This window comes from Paraphaeosphaeria sporulosa (genome assembly GCF_001642045.1).
Source record: "Paraphaeosphaeria sporulosa strain AP3s5-JAC2a unplaced genomic scaffold CC84scaffold_5, whole genome shotgun sequence".
Taxonomy (NCBI): domain Eukaryota; kingdom Fungi; phylum Ascomycota; class Dothideomycetes; order Pleosporales; family Didymosphaeriaceae; genus Paraphaeosphaeria; species Paraphaeosphaeria sporulosa.
Window position 1 is genome coordinate 1,903,520 of NW_017253364.1, and position 12,194 is coordinate 1,915,713.

At 50.5% G+C, this 12,194-nt stretch overlaps 4 protein-coding genes across 4 annotated transcripts; 3 read left to right on the forward strand and 1 right to left on the reverse strand.

The window, feature by feature from the left end:
• Positions 1-129: 129 nt before the first annotated feature.
• On the forward strand, positions 130-2,504 carry CC84DRAFT_744939 (uncharacterized protein). Its single transcript, XM_018187274.1, has 4 exons — positions 130-267; positions 317-1,298; positions 1,355-2,114; positions 2,158-2,504. The coding sequence occupies exons 1-4, from the start codon at positions 231-233 to the stop codon at positions 2,485-2,487; spliced, it is 2,109 nt and encodes a 702-aa protein (XP_018036430.1). The 5' UTR covers positions 130-230; the 3' UTR covers positions 2,488-2,504.
• Positions 2,327-3,688, reverse strand: CC84DRAFT_744948 (uncharacterized protein). Its single transcript, XM_018187275.1, has one exon. It carries the CDS (start codon positions 3,515-3,517, stop codon positions 2,522-2,524), a length of 996 nt encoding a protein of 331 aa, XP_018036431.1. The 5' UTR covers positions 3,518-3,688; the 3' UTR covers positions 2,327-2,521.
• Positions 3,689-4,321: 633 nt separating this feature from the next.
• CC84DRAFT_744961 (uncharacterized protein) lies at positions 4,322-5,217 on the forward strand. Its single transcript, XM_018187276.1, has 2 exons — positions 4,322-4,590; positions 4,638-5,217. Exons 1-2 carry the CDS (start codon positions 4,509-4,511, stop codon positions 5,093-5,095), a joined length of 540 nt encoding a protein of 179 aa, XP_018036432.1. The 5' UTR covers positions 4,322-4,508; the 3' UTR covers positions 5,096-5,217.
• A 1,572-nt stretch (positions 5,218-6,789) lies between these two features.
• CC84DRAFT_1259354 (uncharacterized protein) lies at positions 6,790-10,540 on the forward strand (the record flags this gene model as incomplete). Its single annotated transcript, XM_018184905.1, has 2 exons — positions 6,790-9,699; positions 9,749-10,540. 2 exons carry the CDS (start codon positions 6,790-6,792, stop codon positions 10,538-10,540), a joined length of 3,702 nt encoding a protein of 1,233 aa, XP_018036433.1.
• Positions 10,541-12,194: the final 1,654 nt, after the last annotated feature.

The window sequence follows — 12,194 nt, forward strand, 5'->3', positions numbered from 1 at the left end:
CAAGCTTCTATAGCTCAAATTCTGCATCGAGCGGCAAGACAATTTCTACGTTCGATGTTTTCCTGGACCCCAAGAGAGTGGGGCCACCTTAGGAGATTGCTAGCGCAAGGCGAACATCCGGGCGTAATGGGGCTTGTAATGCTCAGCACATCAAAAGGTGCTCCATGCCCATCTCGCACGAACATGGCTTCTCGCGTCTTCACTTCACGCGCAGTCCTTCCTTTTGAACTATGACGGACGTTTACACTGGGTTCTGGATAGACTGGGGTACGCGCATCTCTTAAGTCTACCAATGCATCTCACTGAAAGCAGATAGAGAAAGGTCGATCCAAAGGCGCCACTTTGACTTTGCCACAAGCACAAGGCTTCATTCTAGTATCATTCCTTACACTGTTCGTTCAGTTCTCCGGAGCTTGCCTCTGGCGCGTGGTTTGCTTCATACTACATCAAGCCCGCTCGACGACGGCCCCGCGCGATGGCCTCTTCCAGCAGCAACAAATCATCCTCCGAAATGCGATCACAGCCCCAAATGCGCTGTGGAACTTAAGCCGTTCTACCTTAGCATGGCGAGGCCATGTCGAATCACCTTTCCGCCAAGCTATGGCTCTCATTTTGATCACCGTTATACACATGTCCTTCTTTGGTGTGGCTGGTCTATTCTCTTCGCAGATTGCATCCACAGGTGCAGGTTCGGCGCTCGTCAGATCTGAAGTCTGTGGTTATCCTAAAGAGATCTCCCACATCCGCGCAGTGGAGGCGTACAATCTCGAAGGCGATCAGCTAACTACCTTCAATTCGGAAGTCTTGCTCGGACGCTTGACGCTGACGAAGAGCGCTACATACGCCCGATCGTGCTACACCAACCCTCTCGATAGCGGCGCGACAGATTGTAACATCTATATCAATACCTATCTCGAAGGGGTCGATGTATCGGCCGTCGAAAACGCAACGTGCCCGTTTGGGGGAAATTCGTGTGGCACTTCCAAAGGCGTCAGATACGACTCTGGTCATATCTCGAGTAGCAAGCATCTTGGTATCAATTTTCCGCAATCGGAAGATGTCTCGATCAGGAGAGTCACAAGTTGTGCGCCGATTGACAGCGAACAATACGCTACTGATTGGAAACCCAATCGCATTGAAGCATTCGGTGGAAGGACCAATACCAGCGTGCGCTTTTGGGAGTTCGGACAAGGGCCTCAGGGATGTCGGGCAACAATTCCAAACAATCAGACTGCAGATACAACTTTCTGTGTTAGTCAATATCAGAAGGACTATTGGCAGGAGCCATACACTGTTCTGTACGTTTCGGAGGGCGCATGATCAAATGTCCAGACACAGCTGACCTTTTGCGCAGAGCTGTCACTGCCTACGTCGACAATACAACCGCTAGCGACTTCAAGCCAATCTCGGACTTTCAGCGAGACGACGCTGACGTAACTCTGATTTCCATTTTCAGTAAAGCCAAGTACACGGACGTGGTTGATGACCCCCTTTTCAATGCTCACAACAACTCATTTACTAAGGGAAGCAATGGCAAAAACTTCTCCACCCCCACCACCGACCTCTCAGTCCTGGGCTGCACAGAACAGTATCAGTTTTGCAACACCGTAAACACGAAGTGCACCAAGTTAACCGGGCTGTACGCTGCCTTGAAGACTGTCGAGAACGGCGACTTGCAACTCTCCCCACAACAAGCTGCCATCTTCCGCGTCATATGGAAGGCGGCATGGTCGATGGTTCTCCAATGGGCCACAACTATCCTGGATAACTCGCTGCTGCTCGCGCAAGACTTCGTCTTTACGATGAAGTCGACCACTTCATCTCCACTACCGCCCAACCAGTGGATACAGGAAGCGCATAACCTGCACAACCTATCACTCGCGGTTCTGCAGCGTCGTGTCAACGAATTCTCGTCACCGGAGAATTTCGATATACGTCCTGGGCTGAATTCTTTAAAACAGATCAATGTAACGACGGATCCGCACGAGCTCAACATTTGTCAGCTCCAGAAGATTCGCTCTACTGCACATGTGAGCGTCAGTGTGCTCGGCATGTGCGTGATCCTGGGTGTAGGATCGATCTTGATTTTGCTCGACTGGACGCTTATACAGCAGGTACGTATCCGAAGTTGACCGCGGAACCATCTAACATGAGCAGATATTCTGGTTCCGTTCTGTTACCCACTATAGGCAAGCGAAGAAGGCAGATTGGCAGGCAACAGGAATGTTGCAGCTACATCGACAAGCCCTGGAGGCGAGAGCAGTGGGTCCCTGGAAAGTGAGTGATTACTTATTTCCGGTCCTTGTGGAGCAGGGGAAGAAGTTCCTCGGGCTGAGCGTGAAGCACGATTACCCCGAGTATAGCAGTGTGCAACGCGAGGGTTCGGAGTATAGCTTGAGGGCAATGGACAAAGGTGGTCAGTATTCGGCCATATCGGCTGAAATACCCATTGAAGCGTTGGGCGACCAAAAGGGAAGAGCGCATTAAAGTCGTGAATGAAACGATGCCGAGAGGAAGCGCTTCATTCTTTCTTCAAATCTGGAGGTGGTACAGAGTATCTTGGGAACTCTTCCTCGCCCTTCATGTGCTCGATCTTGGTGTCAATTCGATGCATGCAACTCCATTCGTCCAGATATAGCTCTTGCACAAGGTTGACGCTGCCAAAGAACTTCTCACCGATCCCAGAACCAGGTAGATCAGGGTTGAGTTTGAACGCTCTGCTGCTCCCAGACGAGGAGCTGTGATTCTCAAAGCACCTCAAGCTTCCTATTGCCCAAACCATCCGCTCATTCGTAATATAGTGCTCCCTCAGCCGTTTACGACGAATATGTTTCCTTATTTCTACCTCCGCAAGGGCTCGGGGCATAGGATAATCATCCGCCGTGAGATGTTCGCGATTCGCGAGTCGCTTCTTGTTTATTTCCATAGTCTTCTCGCTCTCTGCTTCCCATCTCGCTCTGAGGAACCGGAAAAGGGCTTGCTCGCGAAAGAACAGGGTAAGCGTGTGCCGCCAGTTGAACTCGATCTGTCTCGTCGCGATATCGATGGATAAACCGGAGAGCTCCGTGTCATTTACAGTGTTGCCAATCCGTACTGTGTAATTCGGCATCTCTGGCTTCCACTCATTGACGTTGCTTTCCCATCTCTCCATGATCCTGTTGTATTCCTTCTTTCTCCCGCCAGCGATTTCGCTTTTCTTGCGATGGTCTTGGAAGCACACCAGTGCCTTATCTTTGTCGCCGTTCTCTAGCTTGAGTCCAGGCACAAATCGGGCGAACGTGGTAGGCACTTCGGGGCGTTTGCTCTTTCCACCAAGGTTATATTTCTCCAAGTGAAAGTCGATTTTCATATTTCGAAGGGCTGAGTCGGCGAAGACCTGTTCGGTGTAGGATCTGAACTGCGACGATACGTTTCGGCATACCGTCCAAAGGTGCGTGAGATCAGTGTGGTAGATGAGGATGCGGATCCACAGCTCGGGCGGGAGTGAGGGACACAGCGGAGTGCGCGTTTCCTTCATATTGGGCAAGTATCAGTATGAAGTACACACAGCGTGTTTCAGCCAGGATCGTGGTCCTGAAGCCGCATTGCAGAATGTTGAACAGTGCTCGGTATTGTATCGTTGGCGTGCCGGAAGGATGACGAAAGAAGCGAGTCATGTCATGATTATGTAACTCATATCATGACTAAATGGTTTTCTCGCCTACGATCCTTATGGTATGGACCGTCTTTATGAACATCGCTTCATCCCCAGTTCTATCGACAAATAGTGTCAGCGATGCTTACCTACGGCTACGAAAAGTAGAAGGTCCCATGGTGAAAGTGACCAAGGTATTGGGTGATGTACCACACTCAGATGCTATCGCTTTGCAAGGCGCCATTGATATCACCCGTATGCTGTGTAGACTTACACCTGCAGTTATTCGAGTCCATTGCGCACTTCGATCAACTTTCACATCTGCGCAAACCGCTATCTACACAGTAGATATACCGTTGTGGCTGCCTAAAGGGTTGGCTCTAGATTGAGATGTGTGTGGGCACTACCCCCATGGCTTGGCTATGATCTTCCTAACACTGCCTGCGTGTTCATGACCTCTCCAGGACTTCGTTCACTGATGATCTCGACGTCGCTTATCTAGGATGTCCGACATGAGGACAACTTGCACAATTGATTTCGTCTACGAGACAGTTGCGAGTATATTCAGGCAAATTATCTGCTGTCCCCCGTCCCTGCTCTACCGTGTATTGATTCGTCCTTGGCTGAATCAGAAAATCACTGCCAAAGCTAGGCATGCGGCGAAAGATGAGCTGGCAAGAACTACTGCTCCAGCGCCTAAATGGCGGAAGCGCGTTTTGAGCATCTCATCGGCACAGCCAACACTGCCAAGGACACACGCGCAACTCGAGTCCTTGTTTTCCCGACTTCCGACCGAGCTTCGCAACCAAACCTACGCAGAGTACATCAGTTACGAGGAGATCTGCCTCTATCAGATTGATAGCCAACTACGTGCATGTGGTCGCGGACGGCCACGCTATCGAGCAGTTGGAACATGGCCTCTAAAACCGCTTTCTCTTCTAGTGACATGTCAAAAAGTGCGAGACCTCAAGCAGCGTCTCAAATGACCTCTGACTATTGACAGCTATACTGAAGCGGTACCACTGTCGCACTCAACTCCAACATTCTATCTTCAATCGCAAACGGACTTCTTGTTCTGCTCTGGTTCAATTCTTCCGCCGCGTGTCAATCTGCTCCCTGCGGTCGGATTGGACACAGGAGAAAGTAGCATCTGCAGTCGCCTTCTCCTCGAAGTGTCTGGATGTTTCGACTACCATTTTCTACTACACCCTGCTCACCTTCTTCGTCAGCTCCCCGCGATCATCCCTCCATCACGCGAGAGCGCCTGGCTCTTTTCATGTAAGATTATGTCCACAGTTCCAGACTGGAGATACCTCAGGGCATTGGGTTAAGCACCTTCACCCTCACAACGTCAGTGTAATTACGAGAGTCTCTTGTGTGGCTTGCACTTGCTTCCGAGGCACAGTATGGACATGTTTATACCATGGACCGGCATATATATTCAGAAGACTGGCGGAATGACGAGGATGAAGTGCGATGGACGGAGCCGGACGGATACGAGTTGCTTTGGTGCAGGAAAGACGATGCAACGCAAATGTGGATATATGAGTGGAAAAGCGTGAGATGAGTGCTAGGCTTAGATTCGATTCCTGAGCCTGCAATCGACGCCAAATGCTGTTGCTGCCGAGATGCGTGGGTGCATGCTTCAACGGCACGTGACTACATGAGCGACGCGTCAAGTTCGCGTGACGCTAGTGGCTACTGGTAGTCACACCTTCCACCTTAGTCTCCCCTACCCTCCTACACTCCCATTCTCGCAGCTTAAGACAGCGCGAATCGGGTCGATCGCATATGCCCACGAACTATTCGAAGAACGAAAATCCTATATTGCGGTGATGTTTTCGTCAGAAGTGTCTCTCAAAGTAGAGGGCAAATGGAAAGGCTCTAAGGTAATACTTCAAAGTAGGGCTGCGGATGCCTCGAGCGCGCCGATCTGTGACAACGGGATGTCGCTGATCTGTCTTCTCTAGGTCATGACTCCAGCGGTTCTCAGCGGAGTTGGAATACCCTTAAAATACGCAGAACTGTCTGAATCAGAGATTGCTCATCTGATCGCGAAACCTCCAGATAATGTTACATATGCTTCACGATTGCATTGAAATGTCTAGGTATCTGAGTTATTCGGCCTTTCTGCATCTTCTAATGGTCGAAAATTATTTCGCGTACTCTAGCAGCAGCGAAGGTCGAGGGTGCCATGACGGCGTGAGGAAAAATTCTGGGCCAGAGAAACAACCCTATGGGACCGTGTAACGACTTTTTTTCTTGGCACGCGATCATATTAGATAGAATTGTGGCTGATCGGAAGCGATACCCGCTCTTCCTAGAGGCTCGTCGTACAACAGGAGCGTGCTGTGTCATGCCTATGAGGTTACAGAAGGACACTATGCCCCGAGCTCGTTTTTATCCGATGCGACACCCAGGAGGGGTTGCTTGTTCAAGTAGAAATGTACCGGGCTGAATTGAAGATTACAGGTTTGAAGAGGATGTGGTCTTTGGCGTATTCTTAGTATGCTCCATCCCGCCTCTTCTTCGCCGCAGCAAGATCTTGAGATCGAGGAAGGGCTTGCCTTCCAATAAGCAGAGCATAATGCATCTGCGGCAAAGGACACGCGCTCGAGTGTGGAATGCTGCCCAGATCTCGGCATCCTTTCGCCTTATTGGATGGGCAACATTCCAGTGCGTCACAGCAGTCTTACAAAAGGAAACGTTCTTCAGGCGATGTCTCAAGGATGGGCGACTGAACCTCCATCGTGGTAAAGATGAAGTGGAAGATCGGACTGTTCGCATTCGTTCTTCTTGCGGTGAATCCTTATGTCGCAGCCATCGATCATAGCTCAAGGTCCACATCAGATCGAATTAATCATGTCGAAGAACCCATTGCAGAGCGGTTGCGTCGTGCAGCTATATATCCGACCCGCCGTTCGACCGCGAGGAGTTCTTTGAAGGCTTTCAACACTGCAGCAAAAACCCAAACCTCGTCTATCAGGATAATACCGTCGGGCAAAAGAGCGACTAGCTTGAGCTCAGGCCCAGTTCTAGGCATCAAGAGTACGCCAAAGTCTACCTCTCGTTTGACCACTAAAGTCACTTCGACCGTTCAAAGTTCTGCTCTGTTACAGGCCGTACCAGGCTCAAGTACTCAATCTATGGCGAACATGACTGCAGAATCAGTTGCAAAAAATACTATGAAGTCGACCGCGAACTTGACTGCGAATTCGACTGTTAAGTCGACTGCAAAATCGACTGCGAAATTGACAGCAAAGTCCACCGCGGAATTTACAGCGAGATCCACGGTGAAGGCCACTGTCAAGTCAACTGCGGGACCTGCACGGAGATTAACGGCAAAATCAATTACATCCAACAGGAGATCCTCGGTTGCATATCAGTCGGCTGGCAACCTATACCCAACGACTAGATCTACATCATCGAGCGTTAAAGGGATCGGAAGCTCCGGATCTTCATTAAGTCTGCTGCAATCAAATGCCAAGGGCATCGCAAGCTCGAAAGCCCCTTTGACGTCATCTCGTCGTGTCCAGCCTTCCTCGACTCAGGAAATTGCAAGCTCTATAGTATTGCATCGGTCAACGACAGAGGAACAACAGATCTCTCCAATTCTGGCACCACTTGCGACACGCCTGGCTATTGCACTACAGACGGGGAATGAAGGGGCCGTCACTGAGAACGAACTTCTCAGCGTTCTTCCTAATGCACTAGTCAAACGATTTTCGTTGGGTTATCAGCTACTTCCCTTTGATGTTTCTATTACCTGGCTTTTGGACGCGAACACTGCTTTTGTGGAGAACCCGGGAACCCTCCAAAATATTCTGTTCGCAAACAAGAACCTTAAGCCTGGCGACTTCCCTAACAACAACCCCTTAGCTGCTGCTGGAACAGCCCCAGGTTCCGACACCAGAATGGCATACTTTGGCGGAAATCCTTTTGTGACCAACGATGGAGGCACCTACTATCCCTGGAAGCCGGTCAGCGACCCCGGAATGAAGATGTTTGACACGAATATCATCACCTGGCTTCTCGGGCTGCCCACTGGTACACGCGGAGACGCTGTCTCAGCGGGCTATGATATTATCCTATCGGGACTGAAAGATAATGCAGAGAACTTCACACGGATTGCGCTCTCTCAACTCTTCCCAAACGCTCGAATCAACGGCGGAAGAACAGGAAACAATGTGTGTGACTTCAGAGGAAGCAGTAACCCCTGCCTCGATGGCGCTAGCCTTCTAATTGTGGGAGATAATCGCAACCCTGGAGATGATGATGTTGCCACTGCTGTGGTCAGATCGTACAAGAACGGTTTGCCGCTATTGGTAATGACAGAAGACGGCAACTACGAGCCGGACTCTTGGAAGATCACTGAATTGCTAGGCTTGACTCTTGGACAAAATTACTTCGAGGGTCAAAAGGTGATTGACAACTCGCCACGAAGCTATCAAGCCCCCAGCAGCATAATCCGTGACGTCTTCCGCGCCGACGTCCTGCAGGTGTACTCTTCCCTCAGCATCGACCCACTCCGGCCTTCAGACTACGCAGTATGCATAGCTCGGGACGGATTGTCGACTCAAACTATACGTATGGGAGAATGTGTGGAATCTCCTCCTAGTGGAGTCGCCGCACATGCACTTCCTTACTTCGGTGCAATCCACAGGTTACAGAACATCATGAACAGTATTTCTTCTAACGGTCTCGATATCTTCAGGACAACCAACGGCATCAACACGGAGACCTTGCGCATCCTGACTCTTTTGGCCAACAAGATCCGAGTAGGCCCGCGGGGTATGTCCGGTGACACTGCTATTGCAATCAAATATCCTATCAGCACTAGAACCGATGGAGTAGCTGTGACAAGAGCTCTGTTTGCAGATTGGATTGTTCCCATGAGCACATATTCAACCCCGCGTGCTCTAGACCTCGGTTCTTTGTGGTGCCCTGATAATGTGGTCTACGAAGCGGGAAACTGTACGGCTCCTTCCTTCCCAGATTTCTCCTCTTTCCAGGTGGTCTTGAATTCGACGCTAGGGGACGAGTGGACCTCTACGGGGTACACCCAATCCCCTGGCCGAGCGGCCACGATCACTCTGCTTAATGATCCTGGCATACCCGTTGCCGTCAGAACGTTTGCAACGCGGAATGCCGATGGCCGCACAGCGGAGTACAGTGCGGCAGGAAAACCGCTCTACAATCGTCCTCAGTTTCCTGTTAGTGTTTGGATCCCACTGAGACCTGGAATATCCACTGTGATCAATTCACCCTACGGCGGCCCGCTGTATATTAGTCTGGACGGAACAGATTTGACCAGCTCCCGGCAAGCATCCTTTTTATTTCAAAACGTGAGCAAACACTTTGCTGTCCTTGATGCCAGTAACGACAATGCTCTCAGGCAGCTGGCTCAAGATCTGACGAGATCGCCGGCTTACTGGGTCGACATAAAAGGGTCCGGCTTCGAACTCCATGTGCCGGCCGGGAAACTTATACAGTCCCTTGCACCTGGAGGCATAGACATAGGCGTTGGACGCATGGTCTACTACAACACTACTACTACTGGACTTAGCCAGCTTATGATCGACTACAAGACAAGTTGGGCTGAAAGAGAGTATCGCATGGCAGGGTTGAAGATCGATGGAGAGGCTATGACAACTTCGCTACCTCTTGAGGATCAGCGACTCTGCCAATTCCTCGGCTGGGACTGCCTGAACGAGTCTATACATCGCATAACTGAAACGCAGCATCTGACATACGATACGTACGCCGCCTGTGGCCAACTATGCTCGGGCAACCCAATCACCTCCAGCACAGTACCAGCACCAATCGCTTGGGGTGAAGGACACGAGTTAGGGCACAATCTACAACGACAGCAGCTTGATATATATTGGCCAGATACGAGCTTAGGGAAAGGGCTAGGTGCTATCAACGTTTGGGCCAATTACTCCATGAGAAGCACTGAGGTGTCTAACAACATCTTCCCATACTTCAACCAGTGGACATACTTTCGTCTCACGCTTCCTGCCCGATTTGGAACCGGCATAGACGATGGTCCACTGCGCCGTCACGTACTGTGACCTACTCACCCATTATGACCTGACGCTTACACATACACAGGACGTACAAGATTTCACCATACTGTTTAGTGCACGTCAATCGGCGTATCTAAAGTTGCAGCAGAATGGCCAAAATGTCGTACTAGACCACACCTGTAAAGTGCTCGGCACATTTCCAATTGGGACCCGCTCCGATGTTATGCTTGCAGATGCAGTCTGGAGTAACAACGGTTACGCCGTAAACAATGGCGAGCGCATGAGCTTCTATTTCGCACTCCCCCAGATTTTACAGGGAAAAACAATGGCAAATAATGTAGTCCTCACCGACGGAAGGAACATATACACGCTCATGTACCAAGCTGCACGTCTGTTTTCCGCTTACGCTACAGATGCTGCGAATTGGCAAGCACGTGCGACCTCATTGGGCTTCAGTCGCTACGCCTATACCAACGATGCCGTGTATGGTGCGGGCAAAACAGTCAACGACATGATCGGTAACGACTTCCTGGTTGTGGTACTATCATTGATCACTCGCTACGACTTCCGTCCATACTTTACCGCACACGGCGTTTTCTACACGTCGCTTGCGAACACACAGGTCTCAGCAAACACTCCAAGCGGTGGCTACAAGGCCCTAGGATCACCACATGTGGTGCTTGGGAACCAGTATCCAAAGACGAACCTGGCCGTCACTCCAGAAGGGGGACCTGGGGCATATGTGTCTCGCAATGTCGGGATAGATATCACAAACGCGGCGACAACCTGGCCAGGAGCGGACAACAATCTGGATGGGTTGCCAGAGGACCTAGTGGGATTTCATCCGAGGAATTGCCCGGGTGTTACGGTACCTTGACCGGTATGATGGTCTCTTTCGCCAGTCGAATAGCCAATCTCGTGAATTTCTTCAAGTATTTGTTTTTCGTTGATCAGGATCAGAGGTGTCAAATACGCTAGCACATCTTCAAATCGCCAACTTGACCCTGCCTCACGTTCGTTCCGGTCCGCTTCCTGCAAAGCCGGGAACGCCGCTATAATCATCTATATTGCTTCGTTCAGTCTCGTCAAGCTATGCACTGCCATGTTCGGCTGTTACGTCTTATTTCAGCTCTTTTGGGTGAGGAGTCCTATGTTGGGTCCATATGTTCTCGCACTACCCATTCTATGGTGTATGCCAATTAAACGCCTTTCTAGCAGCCTTAACTCACCTGGTGAGTCTTCCGAGCACGCCCATTTTGAAATGGTACAAATTAAGCTAGGGTTGCTGCATAAGTGGGAAGAACCCCAGTCGTACTATCACACAAGACATGTCACACACCTCGTCCGTCATTACTATTATTCGCAATTACCATTTTCGCCGCTAATATAACGGCCTTTCTACCCACAGAGGATGGGAATGCGAAAAAGGCGCGAAATGCCGGAAATCCGGGCAGCCTCGGGAATCAACCCCACGCTATGCTTCACTGAGCTGCATCCTAACCCACTCGCTTGATGCAGACATCTTCGCTAGCGGAAACGGTGAAAGTGGCAAACGCAAACTTACACGGTTCAGCATAGAGCTCATGCATCTTTTAGCAGAGCCGCGATACAATCCTTTACCTCTGCGACAAGCCAACCTCGAGCTACTGCAGGGAGAGTCCGGTCTTTCGATTTTAAGGCCAGCAACGAAGGTCATGCTTCAACCCTCTGATGATCTGTGATCACTGTTCAACAGTGCACTACTGCAGGTACTTGTGGTCGAAATCTTGTGGCCAAAGCATGTCTCACAATACTGAGCTTGGAGCAGCGGCCCCGTTCGCGGCCGCGAGCTTCCATATCGAGATGTAGATCCAACGATCCTCTCGGTTGTCTCCCCAATCAGTATAGTGGAGCACCAGATTACGCAATATGAACATCTCGTTTGCCTTTGTATACCAGACTGTAAATAAGTGGGCAAAGTTTGTCGTGGGGGCTGCCGAGGGCGTTGGTCACTGAACCTAATGGCGCAGGTACCGCCCAAGGCACGAACATGACAGCAAAATGTGTTTTTGTATTAGTCGGAAATACTTCCAGTGCGAGGCCTGGTACCAAGGATCACGATTTCTTGCCAAGATCTAGCTTTACCGGGCAATCGTGGGCGATTGGAGAGAATGGTTCGTCTCCCACTTTTTGTGCATACAAGCAGACAGCGGTTCGGTGTGGCCGCGATTGACCTCTCTCACAGATGCGAGACCGTCTGAAGTACGAGGCAGCTTTACCAACGCACTGGTCTTGCCGCTCAGTATCTGAAGCAGCGCCAGACACATTCCACACCACCATCAGCACAGCTCGCCTGGCCCATAGATGATCTAGCCATGATCAATTATCATTCGGCCCTATTCAAGTATCGTTGACTCTCCAATCTCCAGTCTTACAGATCAAAACTAGCTCACTCCGTCTCCTTCCACCTACAGCATTCTAACACTAACCAAATCGAGACATGCGTATGTCCGCCACCCTGTATGCACGCACGACCCCACAAGTAGCATCAA